Genomic DNA, 26,685 nt, shown 5'->3' on the forward strand with positions numbered 1-26,685 from the left:
ATAACTTAATACAAATAATAAATAAAATAAATCTCATCTTCTTACCACATGCAGTGTGAACGTTCGGATCCGTTAAAATGGGCTCGATAAAAAAGGCTACGCATCACAGACAGAGTGTGTGAACCTGGAGTTAGGCATAGGCCCAGTCTGTTCTGTTCACGCACTAAAAGTAACTAGTGTTGCACGGTGCACTGATACTTCAAAAGTATCGAGATTCTCGGAAATTAAAAACGTCACGATTCCTAAATTTATTAGTATTGATACTTCAAAGAATGACTACGTTCCAGATTTGTAAGATACGTATTTCATGTTGGTATGTGCTAGGCATGCTTCCAGTGCCTCCCTATGGACGTCTGTGTTTTTCTCCTAACGCAAGCAGCAAAAAAGAATTACAGCGAGATGGCTGCATTAGTTGCTTTACTAAACTGATTTGGCTTTACTACAATGTGTGCATAATCGCATTAAATAAGTTGTTCAGATGGACAAAGCACGAGGTTTTCTTGCATAATTAACATTTTAATTGTTTGGTCATTATATATAATATTCACATTAATCGGGAATCAAACGTGGAGTTATGTTCTGTATGCTAAATATGAAAATGAGCATATCGGCACAGCTCCTATAACTGCGCTTTGTATCTGCTGATTGCTGATCGAGATTTACATGCTTGGCTCACTGACCCCGTAAACTCATTCATTTCATTCACGAACGAGATGTATCAGTTCATCAAACTCGTTCATGAATGAGAAGATCACTCGATCTCGTTCAGTGAAGGGCAGATTCGTTCACTACATTCAACAAATCACATGCTCCGTCACATCTTGAGTAACTCTGACAGGATGAAACAGTTCACAGAGCTGTTCACGAGCTGCGCATGCGCTGCTATTAGCGCCGTGCTCGCGCGCTACTGTATAGTGAGGAACTTCAATGAACAAGAAATATGAGTCTAGTAGCAACGTATCTTCCGAGATGTCCCCGATGCACGGGTCGGGGTGGGTAAAGAAATTGTACTTTATTTGCGGGCTGCGTCGGGCAAAATAATTTCATAAAAGCGGGACCCGCGGGTTGGAAAAAAACCGGACCCGCGCATCACTAGGCTGCATGTGTGAGCACAAGTGATACAGTGGCCGCCGGTCCACGCTCAATAAACCTCACTGGCTGAGTTTTCTCTTATGTTTCTTATGGTAACTGCGATAATGCTGCTAAATGTATTCTTTCTTTACCTTGAATGTCATTGCTCTATTTTATTTTTTATATTTTGATATTTCATATTTTGTTCAAATGTTTAATATATCTGCTGTTCATATGTTCATTTTTTTAGTGTGTTATATGGATTAGAATGTTTTAAAATAAAGCACATCAATGATATTTGAGAGTGTATTTTCCCTTTTCAGGAAAAGTATCGAAAAAGTATCGAAATCGCAATTCTTGACTAGGTATCGGTATCGAAACAATTTTGGTATCGTGACAACACTAAAAGTAACTTTAAATCTTTGAGAATGGGTTTCTCAAGACAGGTGGTGCATTAGACCAGGGGCTAATCTCCTGTTTCCAAAATGCATCACAAACTGCTTGAGAAAGCTGTAACAGAATTCCACATTGCACAAGGTGCAAACAACCTTACGCCTGTTTCACACATAATCCGTCTGCAGTGCGTATGCGTTGCGTTTTTGTTTTACGCACCCATGTTATAACGCATTCCAGGGTTCACGCAGTTGTGGTCCGTCAGTGCATTCCAGGAGCGTTGCGTCTGCAGCAGTGCAGTGATTGTTCACGTACCGAGTAGCGGATTGCAAACGCTTCCTGTGTGAAAGCACAATGAGTATGAGTCCGTGCTGCTTCTGCACCACATACAAAATGCACATGGACTGCATACGCACTGCAGATGGAGTATGTGTGAAACATGCATGCGTCTTGTCAAGGTTTCCATTGGGAAGCTTCTTTAAAAAAATAAAATATGCATCTTCGCTGCATCCATGTTAGCGCGTCACATTTGATGTGGTAATTTCACAGTAGGCATACACACAGGTTTAAAGACTCGTTCTCGCCCCTCACATATTCGGCTAGGTATACATCCAGGCTAAAATATCAAGGTGAAAGTCATCATAGCTCGGGTAGAATGGACCCAGCTCCCAACCCAACTTTGAGAACAGAATAACGGCGATATTTTTTTTTTTTATCGCCCGATAAGAGTCTCACGTTAACGCAGCACGTTAATGCAGATAATTGCCCACCACTAATATATTATATATATATATATATATATATATATATATATATATATATATATATATATATATATATATATATATAAGGGCTGAGCGGTAATAAAAGGCGTTAATGAAAGCTATATTGCATAGCTTGCCGCTCGATTTGAAAGCAGGTAATGGTGATTTTATATATAAAATTTAAAAAATATATTCAATTATATATTCAATTATATATATATATATATATATATATACACACACACACACACACACACACACACACACACACACACACACACACACACACACACACACACATATATATATATATATATATATATATATATATATATATTAGTGGTGGGCCGTTATCGGCGTTAACATGCTGTGTTAACGGGAGACTCTTATCGGGCAATAAAAATAATATTTCCGTTAATCTATTCTAAAAGTTGAGTTGGGAGCTGGGTCCATACTAATCAAGCTATGATGACTTTCACCTTGATATTTTATATAACCGACTGGCTGAGGTCAGCCTAAATAGATGCTCAGGACAGTTGACGGGCCACTGCTGCGCATCGTCACGAAAGCTTATCTTTTTCACGTGTTTTTAAGCCTTACTGCTTGTCGATTTAAACATTAAAGCATTCAAACACAAGACACGGAAAAGCTGAACAGAGTAGCTGGTTACTCGCGCGCTATGTTCGGTGGGCACGCAGAGACAGAGTCGCATATCATGGACAGCAACACTGAACCGAGCTCTCTTCTGCGAAGTTCTCCTCGAAGTCCCTCCTGCACCTGAACGAACAAATACAAATCGCAGTTTGAACAACCAAAAAGATGTGTAAGAGCCCAATTCAGCACTGCTGTGTTCTCATGTTCAGGGCTCACTCAGAGAAAGGAGTCTTAAAATGCTTGAACACCGAATTTGCTTATTTTTGCTCTTGTGCCGACAAATACATACAACATATGTCAAAATATCCACATTGGAAATTATGCTCGAAAAAAAAAATGTCAGTTATTCCTTAAATGAAAGTAAACAGTTGAGGAAAAAAATGGGATGTGTATTATATTGGATGCGTTCATCATCTCTTAAAGTGACCACGCCTAATTTAGCTACTAGCTGCTGTAATGTTAATCCAAGAAAATGAAAATGAAAATCACTCACTGCTCTTGACTGAATTACTTTGTAGTTTCAACAGTCAACCCAAAAATTAGTCAGAAACCAGATATAATTATATATATATATATATATATATATATATATATATATATATATATAGCAAAACTGTAATGTGAGAAATGTTGAAGGTGTCTGAATAAATGTAGGTTTGATTGTATATTTCATTTTTACATTTAAGACTACTTAGTGTTATTTTACATTTAATTATTTGGTGTCTGTACCTTGACACATACAAACTTGAAAAAAATGTAAACATTGTGTAAATTGCACAAATAAATTAAAATAAACGAACATACAAATTAAACAATTTCAAACAAGGTCCACTGGTACAACCTTCACCGGGGCCCTGCTGACCCCAGCTACGGCCCTGCTCACGCCTGTTTCACAAATACTCCGTCTGCAGTGCGTATGCAGTCTGTTTGCGTTATGAATGTGGTGCAGCACGGACTCGATGTGCTTTCACACAGGATGCGCTTGCAGTCTGCTAGTCGGTACGTAAACGATTGCTGCACTGCTGCAGAAGCAACGCTCCTGGAACGCATCTGGAATCCGTTAACATGGGTGCGTAAAAAAATATGCAATGCATACGCACTGCAGACGGAGTATGTGTGAAACAGGCGTATGTGGAATTAGGTTACATCTTTTTCAAGCACTTTGTGATGCATTTTGGAAACAGGAGATGAGCCCCTTTTCTAATGCACCACCTATCTTGATAAACCCCTTGTCAAAGACTTACTGTTTGTCAATTTTATTTGGGTAGCATACATATTCTGGATGCCTTCCGCAGAATTCGAATGAGCCATTTTAATCTAGATTAATTTCAAGATCACAGTGAGATTAATCTAGATTAAAAAAAATGATCTATGCCCACCAATAATATATACACATACATATACATACACACACACACATACATATTTATATATATATATATATATATATATATATATATATATAGGTGAATATTGAACACCCTTTCTTCAAATATTTGGTAAGAAAGTAACAAACCCAGACATAGAAAGTCAACCACAGCTAATCAAAGTTAATTTATTTTCCATTTTTTGTTACCTTGGAGTGTTGCAGTCCAGTGGTTTGCGGGTAGCACGAAAAGTGATGAAGGTCATAAGAAAAGAGAAGATGAACCATGTCACTAGAAACCTCCACCAATGCAGCTTAGTGGTGAAGTACAGAGGAACCACCCACATTTGGAAGAGGGTTACCAACTAGAAAAGAAAGAAAAAAACTCTTTATTCATTTACAAACGCATCATTAAAATGAACTGTAACTCAGTGAATTTTCAACAAAGAGACATGAGAGATATATCTATAGAAAGCTTGACATGTTACTTTTAAACTAAACAAGTGCTACCGATATATACTGTGATAAAGTAATCCATATGAAAACAACGCAATGTCCGTCTTTCACGTCTCCCTTCATTAGATTTAATGTGACCACGCCAACCCAAGATTACCTCAGGATTTAAGATTTCCTCAGAAAAACTGAATGAAGCGCTTTATTCAGCAGAGATCATAAACATAAGTCTCTGTATTTATTTTATATACTTGTATTAGGGTTTACATAATGTGTAAACATTTTACTAGTTACTTTTTCCAAACTATAATAATTCCTGACTAAATGTATAATCAAGTCAAACATTATGACGTTTCAATAACAATATATACTAAAACATTCAAAAGCTTGATGTAAATAATAATGTAACAAATAAATGTAAATGTAAAAATTTAACAGACAATCAAGTCAAGTCTGCTTTATTGTCAATTCTTCCACATGTACAGTACATAAATACAGAGAATCGAAATTGCGTTACTCTCAGACCCCCGGTGCATACAGATAGCAGTAACAATAGAGGCTAAAAATCTAGATCAAATATAAAATATAAGATACAGCTAGACAATAAGGCAATGTAAAAAGACATATAATAAAATAAAGTTAAATAAAGCAGTGCAAGGCACATGACAGATAGAGCACAAATCAGTGAAGTGAACAGTGTAGATAAAAAGATTTTTAGTGCAAGTTCGGGAGCGAGTTCAATGACAATGCTGTTTTTTCAATTTATCAAAAAAAAAAAAACTGAAAAAATATTCTCAGCTCCTTTCCACACTTTTTTAATATTTTAAATAACTGTTTAAAACTTGAAATTCTTGAGTTTTTAACTCACAAAATAATACACAAAAATAAACAGATTCCTTCTGCTTCCTTCTGAATTATATTTATACAGAAATTTTCTTTTGTGTATCACTAAGCTGTTTGCCAGAGAGGAGCCAAATGACAGTGAAGACTAGTGGATTTATAAGCATTTGGTGATGAAAACGGATCCTCCATGAAATTATACACCACTTAAGTGTTATAAACTCAAGTTTAGTAAAAGTCAGAATTATGAGATATGAAACTGAAATATTAAGTCAGAAATGTTGAATTCTGTACAAACTGAGAAAGACAGAAGAGCAAGATATTAACTATTGTAAGATATTAAGAATTGCAAGATATAAAGGATTGTTATATAGAAAGTTGCATTTACCCATTTTTTTTTACCTCATTTCCCATTTTCCTTATATATAGTGACTTAAACATTTTAAGTCCCAAATGATAAATGAAAACAAACAAAAACTATACACTGTCTATTGTATGAATTTTAGAAGGGTTTCTCATTCAGCATCAGAGCCTGTCAGTTGAGAAAGCTGAAACTGTGCATACAGTGTGTATTATATTATCAGTAGTATCAGCAAGTGCTGAGCGTTTTAATCTGTGAAAAAATGTACGTGCCAACCATATTCCCAAACTTAATGAGATGTGTTTGTAAACCTTATGTCCAACAACATGATTTAATCCACAACATCAGTCAAAAGCTTTAAATAACTTTATTTTTCTGATCTGTTGTTGCTTCTTATCACAGATTGAGGCAGAAAATATATTCCATACTGTAATAAAGACTGCAGATTAGCAAATGGATTATACATTTACTTCATTATTATGAAAATACCCAAGATGGCTTAAAGAACACAGATAAACCATGTATTGTCACTGTCGTTGGTTTATTGTCTTTGTTTAATAAGTTCAAGTGTTTCTATATTCTTTTATTCAGGGATAGCTGTACACCTTTGTCCATATTAGGGATTTCCTGGAGCATCATGAGTTCTCTTACTTCTGTGATGCATATGTGGCGTTTCAGCGTGAGAGCGCCCTCTGACAGCCAGTATGAATGAAACCAACATTACATGTGTTCAGCAATAAGTATTGCACACTTTTGGCATAAATGGACAAAATAAATGTACTGGCCTTATTAGACTTCTGGCATCTAAATATCCATTAAGTTAAAAAAAAACTTGCCGAGATGTCAAATCATTTATAAAGTTTATGACTCAACTGTGAAACTGTAAAAAATATAAAAAGTATACAAGTACCAAGTATAAAATTATTGATTATCAATGAGTATGTAAAGATAAATTAAGAAAAATATCCATTGCAATGTCAAAATTACCTTAAAGAATTCTACAATAAATGTAACACTATATACTTACAGACATTGCATATAACAGATGCAAAGAAGGATGATGTTTAAGGATTAGTTAAACAGCTACCACATTTTGCTGTACTACTGCAGTCCTACTCACATTTCCTGTTTCCTGAACTAAGAGACTACGGGTGACTACTTTGCAAAATCAAAATACTCACTAAATAGACACATACAAAATAATAAACATTTAAAATAAATCACAATCAATTCAGCTCAGCACAATAACAATTCTTTCTAAAGAAATTTTAAATAAACATATGATAGTCCATGTTTTTCTCCAGTGCAGAACGAGGTAATTATAGTTTAGGATTTTTCGTTAGTTATCATTTTTATTTCATTTACAGTTCAGTTTTTATTAGCTTTTAAAGCTTGTTTGCTAGATTAGTTTATTTTTGAAAATGTTTAGTTTTAGTTTAGTTTTTAATAGTTTTAGTGTTAGTTTTAGTCTTTTTTTGTAATTTGGGTTATTTGTCAGGGGCAAGATTAAAAAGGTCAGAAAAAGTATTGTGTAATAATAACAACAACAAAAACATCATACAATTTTAGAAAATATTAATTCAATATTAAGTCTCAACACTCAGCAGTACTGTAAGTGCAAAATGTGTAAGTGAAGTGTGCCAGTAAAAAACATAAAGAGCCAACAGACTAAAGAAGAATACATTAACCGCATGTATTCAACCGATTTTTGTGCCACAACAAGAATTTTCTGTCGGATTGTCATGGAGTTCAATCTGAGAAAAGAACATGGGCCTTCTGTAGCTAATCGTAGCTCTGTGTAGCTGTTTTTATTTTATTTTTTCTCTAGAATCTTTATCTTAATATCACTGTCTGTTTTTTTTTTTTTTTTTTTTTTTTTAAGTGGTAAAATATAACTTAAAGCTGCAGTAGGTAACTTTTGTAAAAATATATTTTTTACATATTTGTTAAACCTGTCATTATGTCCTGACAGTAGAATATGAGACCGATAATCTGTGAAAAAAATCAAGCTCCTCTGGCTCCTCCCAGTGGTCCTATTGCCATTTGCAGTTACGGTCCGTAACTTTGTTTGTGTTCAAAATGTAGAAAAATGTATATAATAAGCGAATACACCATGAATCCATTTTCCAAACCGTGTTTTTAGCTTGTCCTGAATCACTAGGGTGCACCTATAATAAGTGTTTACATTCTGACTATTTTAGATTGCTTCGGGGGCACCGCGGCGGAGTAACCCAGTACCTTTGTGATTCTTCATAGACATAAACAGAGAGAAGTAGTTCCGGCTACGATGTTCTTCCGCAAGACGAATGCAGTTCTGTTTATTAACCGCTAGAGCGTCAAAAGTTCCCTACCGCAGCTTTAATTCACACCATATTTCTGATATTATCGATCAATCTTATCAGATTAACTTTGATCGTTCACTTTTCCGTGAGTGTAGTACACCTGCAAAGTGTTAGCACTCGTTAGCTTGTCATTAGCGTTTTCTTTTCTCCTCTCCTCTCTCTCACTCCAGTTTTTCACAAGCTCATCAAACAACCGCAGTAAGAATCTTTCATCAAGCACGGTGAGTAATGGCTTCGCCTGCTATCGTTATTTGCACCTCTTGCCACATGTACAGTTTATCTATTTCTGTCGCTGATGAGGGATTCACATGTGATAAATGCAGGGAAACAGTTAGGCTGACAGAGAAGACTTCAGAATTAGAGACACGCATCCAAACTTTAATTGAGGACAGTAAGAATGTTAGGGCTCTTGACGGCTTTGGATGTGTCTAGCCCAGGGATTCCTGTACATTGTTTGGTTCCGGAAACAGAGCCCCTGCAGCAATGCAACTGGGTGACGGTGAGGCAGCGTAGTCTTGGGTCAAAACACCGCTCTTCTGTTCCGATCAAAACATTAAACAGGTTCTCCCCACTCAGTGATGCACCCACTGAGAAACCTGATGAAAGTGCTCTAGTTATTGGTGATTCTATTGTACGGAACGTGAATATAGAGACACCAGCCACGATAGTCAAATGTTTACCAGGAGCCAGAGTGCCTGACATCTTGGCAAATTTAAAAGTACTGGCAAATGCTAAACGTAAATCCAGTAAGATTGTTATTCATGTTGGCGCTAATGATGTTCGACTTCGCCAGTCAGAGATCACTAAAAATAACTTTAAAGAGCTGTGTGAACTTGCAAGCACGATGTCAGACACTGTAATATGCTCTGGTCTCCTCCCTGCTTACCGTGGTGATGCATTATCAGCATTATCGCAGATGAGATGCATAGCAGATTGTCATCACTCAATGGCTGGATGTCTAAGTGGTGCCCACAACATAACATAGGTTTCATAGACAATTGGACGAGCTTTTGGGGCAGACCTGACCTGTTTAAAAGAGATGGTCTTCATCCCTCCCGGATGGAGCTGCTCTTCTCTCTAGAAATATGGCAAATAGTCTTAGAGTTCATACTTGACTAACTGGGGCCCAGGTCAGGAAGCAGACAGACTGGCTAAACCGACCGTCTGCTAGCTGCCTCCCGTCACAGAGGTCAGCTAATTCTCAGCACATAGAGTCTCTTTCACCTAGAAATCACACTATAGAGACTATGTCCGTTCCCCGAACTAGAAAATACAAAAAAACGTCCAAACCAAGTTAAGAGTAACAATTTAATTGAGGTTTAACAAATAAAAAACAAATGCAATATGGATAAACAAATGATAAAGCTTGGTTTATTGAATAACAGATCCATTTCTACGAAAACACTTTTTGTAAATAATATGTAACTGATCATATAGATGTGCTCTGTTTGACAGAAACCTGGCTAAAACCTGATGATTACATTATTTTAAATGAGTCCACCCCCCAAGATTACTGTTATAAACACGAGCCACGTCTAAAAGGCAAAGGGGGAGGAGTTGCTTCAATTTATAACAAACGTTTTCAGGATTTCTCAGAGGGCAGGCTTCAAGTATAACTCGTTTGAAGTAATGGTGCTACATATAACATTATCCAGAGAAACAAATGTCAATGATAAATCCCCTGATATGTTTGTACAGACCACCAGGCCACCATACAGACTTAATTAAAGAGTTTTGTGATTTTACATCCGAGTTAGTTCTGGCTGCAGATAAAGTTTTAATAGTTGGTGATTTTAATATCCATGTCGATAATGAAAAAGATGCATTGGGATCAGCATTTATAGAAATTCTGAACTCTATTGGTGTTAGACAACATGTTTCGGGACCTAATCATTGTCGAATCATACTCTAGATTTAATTCTGTCACATGGAATTGATGTTGATAGTGTTGAAATTATTCAGCCAAGTGACGATATCTCAGATCATTATTTAGTTCTGTGCAAACTTCATATAGCCAAAATTGTAAATTCTACTTCTTGTTACAAGTATCGAAGAACCATCACTTCTACCACAAAAGACTGCTTTTTAAGTTATCTTCCTGACGTATCCAAATTCCTTAGCATATCCAAAACCTCAGAACAACTTGATGATGTAACAGAAACTATGGACTCTCTCTTTTCTAGCACTTTAAATACAGTTGCTCCTTTACGCTCAAGGAAGGTTAAGGAAAACCGTTTGACACCATGGTATAATGAGCATACTCGCACCCTAAAGAGAGCAGCCCGAAAAATGGAGCGCAACTGGAGGAAAACAAAACTAGAGGTATTTCGTATTGCTTGGCGGTAAAGTAACATATCATACAGAAAAGCATTAAAAACTGCTAGATCTGATTACTTTTCTTCTCTTTTAGAGGAAAACAAACATAACCCCATGTATTTATTCAATACAGTGGCTAAATTAAAGAAAAATAAAGCCTCAACAAGTGTTGACATTTCCCAACACCACATCAGTAATGACTTTCAGCTACAGTATCACATCAGACAGTGCACTATAGATCCCCTGAGGAACAGCTCCACTCATTCTCTACTATAGGAGAGGAAGAATTGTATAAACTTGTTAAATCATCTAAACCAACAACATTTATGTTAGACCCTATACCATCTAAGCTCCTAAAAAAGGTGCTTCCAGAAGTCATAGGTCCTCTTCTGACTATTATTAATTCCTCATTGTCATTAGGATATGTCCCCAAAACCTTCAAACTGGCTGTTATTATGCCTCTCATAAAAAATAAAAAATAAAAAAAAACACAACTTGACCCCAAAGAACTAGTTAATTATAGACCAATCTCGAATCTCCCTTTTCTGTCCAAGATACTAGAAAAGGTGGTATCCTCACAATTATATTCCTTCAATGAGAAAAATGGTATATGTGAGGATGTCCAGTCAGGATTTAGACCGTATCATAGTACTGAGACTGCTCTCCTTAGAGTTACAAATGATCTGCTCTTATCATCTGATTGTGGGTGTATCTCTCTATTAGTTTTATTGGATCTTAGTGCTGCGTTTGAAACAATTGACCACAGCATTCTTTTGCATAGACTTGAACACTTTGTTGGCATCAGTGGAAGTGCATTAGCATGATTTAAATCGTACTTATATGACCGCCATCAGTTCGTAGCAGTGAATGAAGATGTATATTATCGATCACAAGTGCAGTATGGAGTACCTCAAGGCTCAGTACTAGGGCCGCTACTCTTCACGCTTTATATGTTACCCTTGGGAGATATCATCAGGAAACATGGTGTTAGCTTTCACTGTTATGCTGATGATACTCAGCTCTATATTTCTTCGCGGCCCGGTGAAACACACCAATTTGAAAAACTAATGGAATGCATAGTCGATATAAAAAATTGGATGAGTAATTTCTTACTGCTAAATTCAGAAAAAACAGAGGTTTTAATTATAGGACCTAAAAACTCTGCTTGTAAAAACCTAGAACACTGTCTAAGACTTGATGGTTGCTCTGTCAATTCTTCGTCATCAGTTAGGAACCTAGGTGTGCTATTTGACCGCAATCTTTCCTTAGAAAGCCACGTTTCTAGCATTTGTAAAACTGCATCTTTCCATCTCAAAAATATATCTAAATTACGGCCTATGCTCTCAATGTCAAATGCAGAAATGTTAATCCATGCATTTATGACTTCAAGGTTAGATTATTGTAATGCTTTATTGGGTGGTTGTTCTGCACGCTAAACAAACTACAGCTAGTCCAAAATGCAGCAGCAAGAATTCTTACTAGAACCAGGAAGTATGACCATATTAGCCCGGTACTGTCATCGCTGCACTGGCTCCCTATCAAACATCGTATAGATTTTAAAATATTGCTTATTACTTATAAAGCCCTGAATGGTTTAGCACCTCGGTATTTGAATGAGCTCCTTTTACATTATACTCCTCTACGTCCGCTACGTTCTCAAAACTCAGGCAATTTGATAATACCTAGAATATCAAAATCAACTGCGGGCGGCAGGTCCTTTTCCTATTTGGCGCCTAAACTCTGGAATAACCTACCTAACATTGTTCAGGAGGAAGACACACTCTTGCAGTTTAAATCTAGATTAAATACCCATCTCTTTAACCTGACATACACATAACATACTAATATGCTTTTAATATCAAAATCCGTTAAAGGATTTTTAGGCTGCATTAATTAGGTAAACCGGAACCGGAAACACTTCACATAACACCCTATGTATTTTCTACATCATTAGAAGAATGGCATCTACGCTAATATTTGTCTGATTCTTTCTTGTTCCGAGGTCACCGTGGCCACCAGATCCAGTCTGTATCCAGATCAGAGGGTCACTGCAGTCACCCGGATCCAGTACGTATCCAGACATGATGGTGGATCAGCACCTAGAAAGGACCTCTACTTCCCTGAAAGACAGCGGAGACCAGGACAACTAGAGCCCCAGATACAGATCCCCTTTAAATACCTTGTCTCAGAGGATCACCAGGACAAGACCACAGGAAACAAATGATTCTTCTGCACAATCTGACTTTGCTGCAGCCTTGAATTGAACTACTGGTTTCGTCTGGTCAGAGGAGAACTGGCCCGCCAACTGAGCCTGGTTTCTCCCAAGGTTTTTTTCTCCATTCTGTCACCGATGGAGTTTCGGTTCCTTGCCGCTGTCGCCTCTGGCTTGCTTAGTTGGGGTCACTTCATCTACAGCGATATCATTGACTTGATTGCAAATAAATGCACAGACACTATTTAACCCTTTCGAGTCGATTAACGCATATATGCGTTTTGAGTCATTTTCTCCTGATAACCCCGAAAAGAACTTAAATTACACTCTCAGTTTTAATCGTACAGATAAGAGCACTACATCAATCGAATCTGTAAAGGGTCTAGTTTTTTTGGATACAGACATAATAACAAAAAACCTTCGTGCACTTATAAAATAAAGATAACAAACAAGGTGCGCTGTCTACAGTCTTTGTCTCCGCTGATCGTCATGTACAAACATTTCATTAAAATGAACTGTAACTCCGTGAATACTCAACGAAGAGACATGAGAGAGATATCTATAGAAAGCCTGGAATGTGTACTTTTAAACTAAACAAGTGCTGCCGAAAACAAATATTCTGAGATAAAGTAATCCATATGAAAACAACGCGATGTCTATTTTTCACGTCTCCCTTCATTATATTTAATGTGACCACGCCCCCGCGCTTAACGCGCTATTCAGATTCAAACTGAAGCGCGCGGCTTGAATACACCCACACAGAAGAAAAACAGCCAGACTGTTCTTCAAGTTTTTATTTTATTTTACTGTTTGCTTCGCGATGAGAGGAATAAGACATAAATCACCCCAAAAAGATGTGATGTGGTTGAGGATTTGAGAAATGGATTTCCTCAGAAAAAACAGAATGAAGCACTTTATTCAGCAGAGATCATAAACATGAGTAAGTCTCTTTTTATTTATTTGTACTAGTTTTCACATAACGTGTAAACATTTTACTAGTTAGACTTTTTCCAAATACTTTTTCCAAACTATAATTCCTGACTAAATGTATAATCAAGTGAAACATTATGAAGTTTCAATAACAATATACAATACTATACCATTCAAAAGCTTGATGTAAATAATATAAATGTGACAAATAGAGATAACTCTAACAAATGTAAAAACAATGCAGTTCTTTCGATTTATTCCCCTTAAAAAAAACTGAAAAATATTATCAGCTCTTTTCAACATTAATAATAATAATAATAATAATGATGATAATAAATGGGGTTCATTTGGTAGAAAATAAGATTGTTAAAATGATTTCTGAAGGATTGTGTGACTAGAGAAAGGATGCCAAAAAAATTGAAAGTCAGCTTTGATTGTTCCTAATAAACTGTTTAACTGCTCCCCCAAGTGGATATTAAATTATGTTGTGGGATAATTAAATATATTCTTAATAAACTACAAACATAAAATTATATACTTTTATTTTGTTCTCACATTCTTTCTTGTAAGTCCTCCCTCACAGTGGCACAGTTGAATGAGAGGCTCCTTATGCAGCTCATTATGCGGGCCTTTGTCTTCTCAGGTGTAAATCACAATGATATTCATGATAGTTGACGCCTACTCGCATATGACTTTTACCAACAAAAAGTGTTTTAGAAAATTTAAATCAATATATTGTTTTCTGTGAGTGAGTAAACAAGATGATTTTAAAAGAAAAATTCTAGGCTACAAGCTCCAGTTCTCAACTTTTCCGGCAACCAATTTTATGTATGTGTTTTATTGCCTTATTCAAGTGATTTAACATTTTTAGTTTTTCACTAACCATGCATAACATTTTTTTTCTCAAAAATACAATCATGTACATGTATGCATTTCACATATTATTATAGCCCAGTTTGTGCTGATTACAGTGATATTAGACTTTACCCATTTAGATATTTATAAGAAACTGAAAAAAGCACAAATGTCAGGGCATGACAAAACTTCTCAAGGCCCCAAAAATACCCTTAGACTCCAGAGGGTTAAACTGAACAGAGATGACATAACTGAATTCAATGATGAACTGCCTTTAACTATCATTTTGCATTATTGAGACACTGTTTTCCAAATGAATGTTGTTCAGTGCTTTGATGCAATGTATTTTGTTTAAAGCACTATATAAATAAAGGTGATTGATTGATTAACATGACAAATAACAAATAAAAAGAAAACTTTAATACAGCTTTTTAATTTTGTGTGTGTATGTGTGTGTCTGTGCCAGTGGTTGTGTGTGTGAGTGAGTGTGCATGGGTGAGAAAAAGAGTCAAGCAATAATTTTCTATACAGAATTCACACCCTACACAAACTGTACAATTTTTTCGCCCTATACTAAATTTACCCTATACAATAGCCTACTCATCTGGAATGAAGAAGCAAACATTCAGTGTAAGAGTAAACAAATGACATTACATTATTTAATATTTATACTACGGGGCTGTTAAATGCTTGAATCTGATTGGATGACGAACGTTCTGAGGTGTGACATTATTTTCTGGGAAAAGCAAAGCGAACGTAGTTCCCGGCAGCTCTCTTGACTGCATTACAGTTCCATATCACTTCCCATAGTTAACAGTAATAATGTTATTTACAGGACTAACAAAAACAACATGACAGAAGTAATAAAGGCGCTGTTTAGAGATGCTGCTGCAGTCTAATTAACACAAGCTCTCTCTCTCTCGGTGCATGCTGGGAATGTTGGGGTTTGTGTGAGGGTGTTCACGAGGAGAGGACAATTGATTTTGGGGGTTTTTCCCGCCTATATTTCATTATTATTATTTTTTATTATAAGTTTATGAATGGTTGTTTTCTTTTTTTCTAAAAATAATATTTGGTTTGTTTTGTGAGTGTTTGAGTTTTTTGAGGCGGCACTGGGATGGCGTCTGTTCCTGCGGGGACAGGATCACAGGTGTCGCTCCGCCATGGAATCAGGTGTGTGCTGGCTCAGTGCATGACTGTTGAAGACGTGTTGATGGCAATCGGTGAAAAAGTTGGATATGAAAACATAATTACAGCAACCAGGATGAATAAAGCAGTGGTGGTTTTTGTCAAGAAGGAAGACATAGTAAAGTAGTTGATAAGTGACGGAATTGTGGTAAGTGACGATTTAGTTAATATCTCACCGCTTGTTGCTCCGACAACAAGAGCTACGATATCCAATGTGCCGCCTTTTACTCTAAATGAGGAGATCGAGAAAGCTTTTTCGCGATATGGAAAAAAGGCTATTGAGATTAAGATGATCCCGCTAGGGTGTAAAAACGCTCTAAAACACGTTATGTCTTTCAGGCGGCAGTTGTTTATGTTCTTAAATGAACCCGAGTTGTACATTTCATTAAGAATCATACATGAAGGGAAAGCGTATTTATGCGAACACGGATAGTTTAAAGTGCTTTGAGTGCGGGGATATCAGACAAATGGAACACGTGTCCACACAAGGCCCAGGTTAGTGAAGTGGAAGTTATGCCTAGTATTTCTACTGCTGGTGAGAGCAGCAAGTCAGCTTCTGAGGATGAGCATCCTCAAGCTGGATCACAGAGGAACATCGACAGTGTTGGAGTGATTGAAAGTCAGATTGATAACGTCCATGAAATGGTTGATTCTGGTAAAAAGCATGGTATTTCTGAACTGAAGGACGCTAGTGTACTGAATGATGATGTAGCTACGGTTAGTGTTGAAAGGGTTTTTAATGAAAATTCTGCAATGTCTAATTCTGGTGAAATGTGTGATGCTGGTTCGTGGATGAGAGATGACGATGCTTTCTCTGATATATCTGACATGGGATCACAGTGTCAAAGTGTGGACGATGTATATACATTGCAAGATATAAATAATTTCTTGGATTAAACCTTTGCAAGAACTGTTGAAGTTAAATAATTTTTTTCCTGATGAGAATAAATTCATGCATACAGTGAAATTGTTGCAGAGAAATGTTAGCTTTGATGCGTTAAGCAAACAAAAAAGGTTCAGGTTGAAGATGTTAAAGTTATGATGAATGGAGTAGATGGTGGGAAGGAAAAAGTTTTTTTTGATTCATGGGACTAATACAAGTGCTGGCACAGCCATTTTATTTGCTAAAGGAATGAATGTTAATATTTTAGCTGTTGAAGAAATTGTAAAAGGAAGAATATTGCTGTTAAAAATGGAATATGAAGGATCTGTTTTTGTACTGACAAATGTTTATGCATTCAATAATGGACCTGAGCATGTGAGGTCTTTTTTTAAAATTAAGGAGTGCCATTCAAAAAAATTATGAAAATGTTTGTACTATCATTGGAGGTGACTGGAATTGCACTATTGATTTTATTCTTGATAGAAAATGGAGAATAACCCCACCATGAATCAAGTGTTGTATTGTTAAAAATGTTAAAAAGCTTTTAATTAATAGATATCTGGAGAAGGATAAACACGGGAATCAAACAGTATACTTGGCTCAAAGCATCTAATAATAGGGTTAGTGGAGCTAGATTAGATAGATTCTCTATAGGTAAAGAATGGAACAATAAAATAACGGATGTTTCTATTTTTCCCATCGGTTTTTCAGATCACCATTTGATATTGTTTGCTTTGAATATGAAAAGAACTTCAAAACCAAACTATTTTTGGCATTTCAATACTAAACTATTGCAAGACACTGTATTTTGTGAGAATTTTACATTCTTTAGGAATGACTGGAAGTTAAAAAAGTTTTCTTTTGAAAATGTGCTTTTCTGGTGGGAGGTCAGTAAAGCAAACATAAGAACCTTGTCAAAATTATAGTTCACATTCTACTTCCATGGTGAAAGCAGCGGTACAAAAACGTCAAAGCGATATACAAGCTTTGGAGATTATTCCTGTGATAAATAATGTGAAAGGAGCATTAATAAGAGCAAGAATTTGTTCCATGAAAGAGATGGATGCTCCTTCTCATATTTTTTAATCTTGAAAAGAATAGTGTACAGCAAAAGCATATGTATCATCTTCGGCGGCCTGATGGGGTTTTAACTTCTGATCCTTTAGAAATAAGGAAACTAGCAGTCAATTTTTGTACGAATCTGTATGATGTTAAGACTTGTGATCATGAATGTGTGTCTGATTTGCTGAGTGATCTACCGAATTGACAAACGGACAGAAGGAATCCTTGGATGGACAGATTACTTTCCAGGAGAACACTGAGGCAATGAGACAGCTATCAAATGGCCGTTCAACAGGAATTGATGGCTTGCCGGCAGAGTTTTATCAGGCATTTTGGAATGTAGTGGGAGTGATTTGTATGAAGTTTTATTGGAAAGTGTAAGGAATAAGTTACTTCCTGTAAGCTGTCGAAGAGCTGTCCTTTCTTTGCTCCCTAAAAAGGGGGATTTGTGCCCTCTAAAGAACTGGAGACCTGTCTCTTTAATGTGCATGGACTATAAAATATTTTCAAAATGTTTAGCAAATAGCTTGAAACATTTTTTTGAAGTATTAGTTCACAGGGATCAAACGTTCTGTATTCCTAATAGGTCAATTACGGACAATCTTTTTTTTGTTAAGAGATGTCATTGATCTTAATCAATTCAATGATGTTGACCTGGGTGTGCTGTCGTTAGACCAATAGAATGCTTTCGATAGGGTCAATCATACATATCTTTTTGAGGTTTTGAAGAATGTTGGGTTTGGGAAGAATTTTATATCTTATATTCAACTTTTATATTCTGAAGTTTTTGTGATTGTGAAAGCTGGAGGAGGATTTAGTGCACCAATACCTGCGTTAAAAGGGATTAGGCAAGGCTGTCCACTGTCTGGACAATTATATAACCTTGTTATTGAGCCTTTTCTGTGCAGGCTAAGAAGAGATCTAAGTGGAATAAATGTCATGCGTGGAATCTCCATATCAGCTTACGCTAACTGTTTTTATTTCAAATCAAAATGATGTTAACATTTTAACTGAAACAATGAGGAAATGTGGAAAGGCATATTCAGCAAGGGTAAATTGGGGAAAAAGTGAGGGACTTATTATTGGTCAGTGGAAGGGTGGGCAAGGACCTACAAAAACTACCTGGTGGTTTGTTGTGGGAAAGAGATGGGCTGAAAATGCTAGGGTGTTTTTTTGGAAATAAGCAATTTCAGAATAGAAATTTGGAGGGAATGCTGGAAAAGGTGTCTGCCCGATTGTTTAAATGGAAATCGCTATTACCATTGATGTCATACAGAGGAAGAGTTCTGGTTGTGAACAATCTGGCTGCCTCAACTTTATGGCATAGACTCACTGTAATGGAACCACCTGAAGAATTGATTTGCAAAATACAGAGGACATTCGTGGATTTTTTTTGGGAGTGGAGAGCATTGGATTCGAGCAGCAGCACTCTACCTTCCAGTGTATGAGGGAGGTCAAGGTCTGGTGGATGTGCGGAGCAGGATCTGTGCTTTTAGAATACAAGCAGCACAGAGGTTCCTCTATTGTAAGGATTTAGCTTGGACTGAGACTGCAAAAACAATTTTACAAAAAGCAGGTGGTCTTAAATTAGACAGACATCTTTTTTTAATGGAATTGCATGAAGTGAAACTGTCTGAGATTACCAGTCAATGTTGCACTCTTGGAGAACTGTTTTTAAAGTGGAAAGAGATGTTGAGGAATCTGGGAGTTGGATACGAGAGGAATGCTTGTTTTTTAATCCAATGATCCAGACAAGACTTTTGTCAGCTGTAAGCGTGCATGCATGTTTACAAAGACATGGCATTGTGAAGTAGGGGCAACTTTTAAATAATGACCAATGGGAATCTGTGGAAACCTTGAGAGAAATGACAGGATTAAAGTCCTCGCGCTTGACGGAAAAGCTGGTGGAAGAAATTGTCAATGCATTACCAAGTGGCTTTAGGAAAAACATTGGACAAGGATTCCTGTCAGACGGAAGTATTGAACCGGAATTTCCAAAAATAAGAGTTGGTCCTGTCATCTGCGAAAGACAAGAGGATGAATCCGCAGGTTCAATTTTGTCTTTTAAAACTCCACAGCTGGACTTGTTTGAAACAACATCACAGAAAGCCATATATAACACTGCAGTAAAAGTTTTGCAGACAAACATGTGGCACACCTGAACCCAGTAATAGGGGTGGGATGTAGGTTCTGTGGGGAAGAGGAGAATTTAGAACATTTGTTTTTAAAATGTGAAATATTGGAAGGTCTTTTTGATGCTCTTAGTAGATTGTTTCCAGCTTTTGGTGAAGATTTCTCAGAGGAAGTTTTATAGGGGCTGTGAAATTAAATTTTTCAAAGAGAAGGAAGATGTGTCTGTTAAATTATTTAATAGGAACTGCAAAATTGGCAATATGGAAAACCAGGAAAAATCAAGGTTTACAGTTAAATACTACTAATGTTGAAGTGATGTTTAAAAAATTAGTAGCCGGCAGACTAAAGATAGAATTTGCATACTATAGTCTTGTTAACAATGAGACTGGTTTCAATGATCTGTGGTGTGTTAATGAAGTTTTGTTTGTTGTTTCTGATGGACATCATGTTTTGGAAATGTAATTTTATTTTTATTTTTTATTTTTATATAATGTGAATTGTATTAGTGCTGTTTTAAATAAAGTTTTGTAAACCTCTCTCTCTCTGTGTGTCTCTGTCTCTCTCACGCTCTAATAACTTAATAACTGCATTAGAATGTTATCAACAGCTCAAGCCTCCTTTACCATCTTTAAAATTACATTGTAAAACCAGCAAAAGAGGCATTGGATGAGATGCGGAAGAAATAGTGTAATTCCACAAATAAAAGCCGGGGCCTTTATTTACCTTAACTGCAGAAAGTAACAGGTTTTTATTTGAAGCAGGCTTTTATTAGGGGCAGGCCTTTATTTTTAATTCCATCTGTTTGATAAGTAATTGTTTTAAGTAACCCGTTTTAAATTAAAAGCGATAGTATTCCAGTGGACAGAGATCATAACATTAGCTCAGAATCAGTTCCGAATCAATCACCAAAAGAATCATTTCGGTTCAGACGCGCTCTGTGTCAGTCTATTTTACGCTGAATCACGCATGTGCAGTAGCATCAGCTCCTTGGTTCTCGAATTGGACGCGTCCGACAGAAATGGTTCTCGGTTCAGTGTACTGGTGATCCAATAACCAATGCAACCGGTTCTTGACTCGAGAACAAGAAACGCTCCGGCAGTGGGTGTGTACATTCGTCATCTGGTTTGCTGCACAAATTTCCCCGCGGCCTTTATTAAAGACCGGCCTTTATTTGTCCGTGTTGACCACGCCTCCTGCCACTATAAGAGGCCCGGCGTTTATTTGACTACCAGTTTTTATTTGAGGAATTACGGTAATCCTACTCACAGTAGTGATTTAAGTACGAAAACTAAACTTTGAGACTTGTCTTGAGGTGTGGTAACCGTGGTATAAGGGGAATAATTGACTCTACTTCGCGTCATGAACGCATCACCACCTCAGGTGTACATTATTTTTCTAATAATTCAATGGCCTGTCGTCAATTTTTTCTTACTTGAATCACAGCTTATGAATAATGTTTTGACATCAATAACTCAAGTGTATTTTACCTAAAATTGTACCACTTTTTAATGTGTGATTGTGAAAAGGTGTTCACAAGATACCAACCTTTTGCGAACTTGCGAACCGGTTGAACCAGTTCACCAAATTGAACTGAATCATTTGAAACGGTTCGCATCTCCAATAAACATCAATCCACAAATGACTCAAACTGTTAACTTTTTTTAATGTGGCTGACACTCCCTCTGAAACCAAACCAATATCCCAGAGTAATTCATTTACTCAAACAGCACAATGACTTAACTGCTGTGAAGACCGAATTGAAGATGAACACCGAGCAGAGCCAGATGACGAACAAACACGCCCACTGCTGGAGCAGTTCTCGTTCTCGAGTCAAGAACTGGTTGCATCGGTATTCGGATCACCAGTAAACTGAACTGAGAACCTTTTCTGTTGGACGTGTCCGATTTGAGAACCGATGAGCTGATTCTCGTTCTCAAGAATCGGGTTGGATTGGTTTTCGGATCACCAGTACACTGAACCGAAAACAGTTTCTTTCAGACGCGTCTGATTCGAGAACCAAGGAGCTGATGATACTGTGCATGCGTGATTCAGCGTGAAGCCGACTGACTCACAGTGCGTCACACTGTAAACACAATCAAAGCTTAAAAAAAGCGTGAAAAACGGGACCTTTAATAACAAATACATCGCAATGGATTATGTATAGTAAGTGGATCATGGTTTCTGCGCTGATGACAACTTATTTACTTTATATCTTCAAGACTTAAATCCTTGTATGCACATTATTGCTGTTACTGTATTTGGGTGCATTGTTGCAAAACTTAATTGTAAACTTTTCATGATTATGAGGTTTTCAACTGATTAAGTTATGATTAATGACATTATATTTGAATGTTTGATAGACTTGACGTCATTACATCATTGCCAACCAGTGAACAGTTTTTTTCAACCTGTTTATTGAATCGAACCGTCCGAAAGAACCGGTTCGCGGAAAAGAATAGGACTTCCAATCACTAGTGGTGTGCACGGAGGGGAGGGGCTGTGTGTGTGTGCATGCACGCTCGTGAGAGATGCAGGGAAAGGAAATGTAGCTGAACGTTATTTGCTCTATGAAAGACCTTGACAAAGATGAAACTTAAGGACATTTAATCTATAATTGTATTTTATTTTAGTTAGTTTTGCCAAACACCCATTACATTTTTGTTTAGTTATCGTTTTTTTGTAATGCCTAATTTTTATTTTTATTTCAGTTAACGACAATGTTTTTTCCCACCTAGTTTTTGTTTTTTAATTCGTTTTCGTAAACGATTATAACCTTGGTGCAGACGTGTACAGGGGTTGTTTTTTCCCCAGACAGTAGCTGCATAAAAGGCTCATACCCTATTTCATATTAAATACATGGACCCCATTTTTGATTTTGCTTACTTCCTGATAAAAAAAAATTAAGAATTATTGTCAATGATATTTATCATAACAGTATCATATGATGTACAGTTTGTAACAAATTAGCTCAAAGTGAGATGTACATAATCATAACGGATTATTATGAACTACATTCATCTTCAGGAATTACTTGTAGCATTATAGCATTAATAGTACAATAAAATTATCTGTTCATCCACAGAGCAGACAGTGTTAAGTGAGTGAGAGTGAGAGAGAGAGAGAGAGAGAGAGAGCGCTCTCACACAAGAGAGTGGAGTCTCATGGCAGTATTTACTCAAACTAAATCACAACCCGTTAAAAACCATCAAAGAATCTCATCACCTTAATTAAAAGGGGTCAAAGCCTAGAAGTGCATCTAAACCATTAACAAGCAGTTACTTGCATTGGTTCTGTAGTTGCTGAGTAAAGTGTCCCGGTGCATGTATAATGCGTAGATTCCTGTTGAATCCTGTTAGGAGTGAAACCTTTGTCATTTCATCCATGGGTTGACTGCTTCGAAGTGAATCAACAAAGTTGCTGAAAACTGGCAGAAGATCCGACTACCGCCGGGAGGGGAGTCGCAAGGTGTCCAACATGATGGGTGTCTCCAGGGAACCGCAAGTTAAGAGGGTCACTTTATTTTAGGGTCCAATTCACACTATTAACTAACCATTAACTATAACTTTTGCCTCAATTAAATCATTATTTGATGCTTACTTATAGTTTATAAGGTACACCCCTTTTGGTTGGATTGACCAATAACAAGACATATAGTTTCAGTGGAAAAGTTTTGCTTTGTCCCAGTGACACCTAATTTGCATATGGTGTGATGAACTGGTTATCTGGTACCCAAACTATGGTACAAATAATATGATGCATTTTAGGCTCGCATAGTGTACATAACTGTCTGAGGAATAAACAAGCAGATCATTTTGATACCAAGGACAACAAATGTCGAAGATCTTAAAGCAGAGATCCACTCATATACCTGAATAAAAGCATTGAGAGTCTAACTAATACAAATAAAGAATGGTAACTAGCCTACTACCATAGTGAAACATACAAACAATACATGCAAATACCAGATACATTTGTAACTGATTAATTATAGTCTAAATGAATAAAAGTGTGTGTGTGATGTGTATTGTGAGAATGTGAGTTGGCTCTTTGTTGTCTTGCATCGAGGGCTATCTAGTTATCTCGGAATGTATTTGAAGTCAGATGGGGAGACCTGTTCAGTATCTTCCAGATAATGGGATTGCCATTAAGCACTCATATAAATGTATACCATGGGGCCAGATTCTTTAATTTATATGCAAATATCAAAAGGCTAAAGGAATCCCTACAACATAAAGCCCAAATGATCGTTCATCCTAAGCAGATGCTACAAGTTATAGGCTGCCTTTATGTTAACTAGTAACCCTGCAGTTTTTTATATTATAATTGTAAAATAAAAATATTACTGTTTTTATCTTATCAATTTTTAACTAATTATATATATATATATACATATATATATATATATATAATAGTGTTCCTGTAGCTCAATTGGCAGAGCAAAAACTGATATATGATCGGTCAGTGCTGCGCCACTTTAAAGCCAATATGACTATGGCCAATGGTTCAACTCGCCAAAAGGTTCACCCAAATTCCTTCAAATCATTGAAATTTTATAACCTGAGAAAGTTAAAAACGTGGATTAAGAAATTAAATGCCGCTGTGGGTTGCTCAGGGATGAACAGTTCTGATTTGTCTCGTGTGATATTGCACTTATATTGCCTACAGGACGTGTGATATTTCTTAAGGATGTGATGTAAATATGAGAATTTCAAACATATCTTGTATTTTAGGGATATTCTCTTGGCTCCATCACACAAGAAGTTGTTGCTCTGCCTCATATTAGTCATCAATCGACTGTATGAAATGGCAGATTACAGAATACCAAAAGCAATTAAAGCAATATATAAACAAACTTTTGTACCAAATGCAATAAGTCTTTTGAATAAGAGGTAGGAAATGTATATTTTAATTTTGTCTAAAAAATGTGTTTAATTTTTTTAATTGTGGATGTTTTGTATGGTTAGATGTATTTATTGGATGTTGTGTATTGTTAATTGTTTTCTGATCGTATGGTGAGACCAAAGATAAATTTTCAGCTTAGGCTGAACAATAAAGTTCTTCTATTACTACTGTTACAGATCCACATAGTTCTGGGGCGGGCAAGTGTGTTAAATGCATTAATAATTTTAATGCGTTATTTTTCTCCATAATGAATTAATCTAATTAAAACATTAAATTACCAGCCCTAATATATAATATATATATATATAATTTTTTAAATAGCAGTTTAAATCACAAGTTACTATTTAAACCAGAAAAATCTAAGTTAGATTTTTTCCCCTCTTACATTGATCGACAGCTTTCGGTGTAGACATCAGAAATTAAAATGTAAAAGGAATTGTGATTCCACTTGAGTTTTGGCAGGCTACATGCAAGACGCAGAGAGAGTGAAAAAGCAAACATAGTAATTCAAATTGCTATTAAAATATGACAGGCTCATAACTCGTTAGACATGGGAAATACAGTTGCAAATGTACTTTGCTTTTTCATTTGAAATGTGGCAGTCACTGTGCATTTGCAAAGGTGAAAATGCAAATGGTAATGCTAGATTTGCAATTGCATTTGGATCCTCACAATTTATGTGCTCATATGTGGAAAACACAAATGGACAATACAATTTGCAATAGCTTTAGAAAGCTCTGTATAGACTTTTTAAATTGAACAAAATTTTTATGATACTTAAAAAAAAAGCTTATAAAATAACTACACTTTTACTTAAGACAAAACTGGACAGACTTCATATTCACTTCATACATCCCATTTAAACGCAGAAGGGGCTTTTTCCTGATAACTTTCTGAAATGCCTCCATATTTATTTTACTTACTAACTGTCTGCTTAAGGTGACCCAGCTGACCTAAGATAAAACAATAAAAAAAAATAATAATAAAAACTCACCACCACCATATACAGTAGGTGGACAACCTAAATGGGGATTACCGACACGGCAGTAACTGTAATTCAGTCGCGTGTTAAAATCATTCGTGAAACAACCACCAGGTGGTGCAAAGGGACGGACTGCGAAATTAATGTAATTGTAAAATGAGATAAAAGGAGGAAGTAAAACATTAACATTATGATATAACATTGTAACATCTTTAAAAAATATGAAAACATTTATAGTGAGTTAATTTCAAAACGTACGATAGTCTTAGGCTACAGTCTACTCATCAAAAATTAAAAGAAGACCTTTACACAAAGGATTTATTAAACAGTAAATATAAGGCCTATGTGTGTGTGTGTGTGTATATATATATATATATATATATATATATATATATATATATATATATATCTATCTATCTTCAGGTTCCATATACAGAGCGAAATGAGAACAGTGCAGCATTTAACAATAATTATTATTAACTCTTATTATTCTTGATTTTTTCAAACTACTAACACTTTGCATTTTTGAATTATGTCATTCACCAGACATTCAGCATTAGCAGCGGGCAACTTACTCCACATATTGTTAATTATGATTTTTTTTCAATCGATACTGAAACATGCGTGAACTACAAAGCCTATTTTACCCCATGAATAATAGTTAAGCTTCAAATGGCCAACATCACGAATATGGAAACGTTTGGATTTCTCCCGAGTGAGAGAGCCCAACCTTACCTTAAGCTTAGCTTTAAATTAGCTTTTTGTTTGTTTATAAAAAAAGCCTATATTAATATATTCTTGTTTTTAATAAATTCTTGTTTTGTTCTGATATATTTGTTAAATTTAAAGGATTTGTTGTAAAGTGAAGGGAACTAAATATATCCTGTTGGTACATTATAACATTATTAGGCTAGCCGTTATTATTTGTAAATGTAATAAAATGTAACATTAATTATATAATATAAAAAATTAAAAAAT

At 36.1% G+C, this 26,685-nt stretch overlaps 1 protein-coding gene across 2 annotated transcripts in view; it reads right to left on the reverse strand.

The window, feature by feature from the left end:
* rnf121 (ring finger protein 121) overlaps nucleotides 1-26,685 on the reverse strand; it is a 192,120-nt gene that overhangs the window by 80,038 nt on the left and 85,397 nt on the right. For both annotated transcript variants that reach the window (XM_052536380.1, XM_052536379.1), the window contains exon 4: nucleotides 4,459-4,613. In XM_052536380.1, coding sequence (XP_052392340.1) covers nucleotides 4,459-4,613 — 155 coding nt within the window. The remainder of the gene's footprint in view (nucleotides 1-4,458; nucleotides 4,614-26,685) is intronic.

This window comes from Carassius gibelio, chromosome A21 (assembly GCF_023724105.1).
Source record: "Carassius gibelio isolate Cgi1373 ecotype wild population from Czech Republic chromosome A21, carGib1.2-hapl.c, whole genome shotgun sequence".
Classification (NCBI taxonomy): Eukaryota; Metazoa; Chordata; class Actinopteri; order Cypriniformes; family Cyprinidae; genus Carassius; species Carassius gibelio.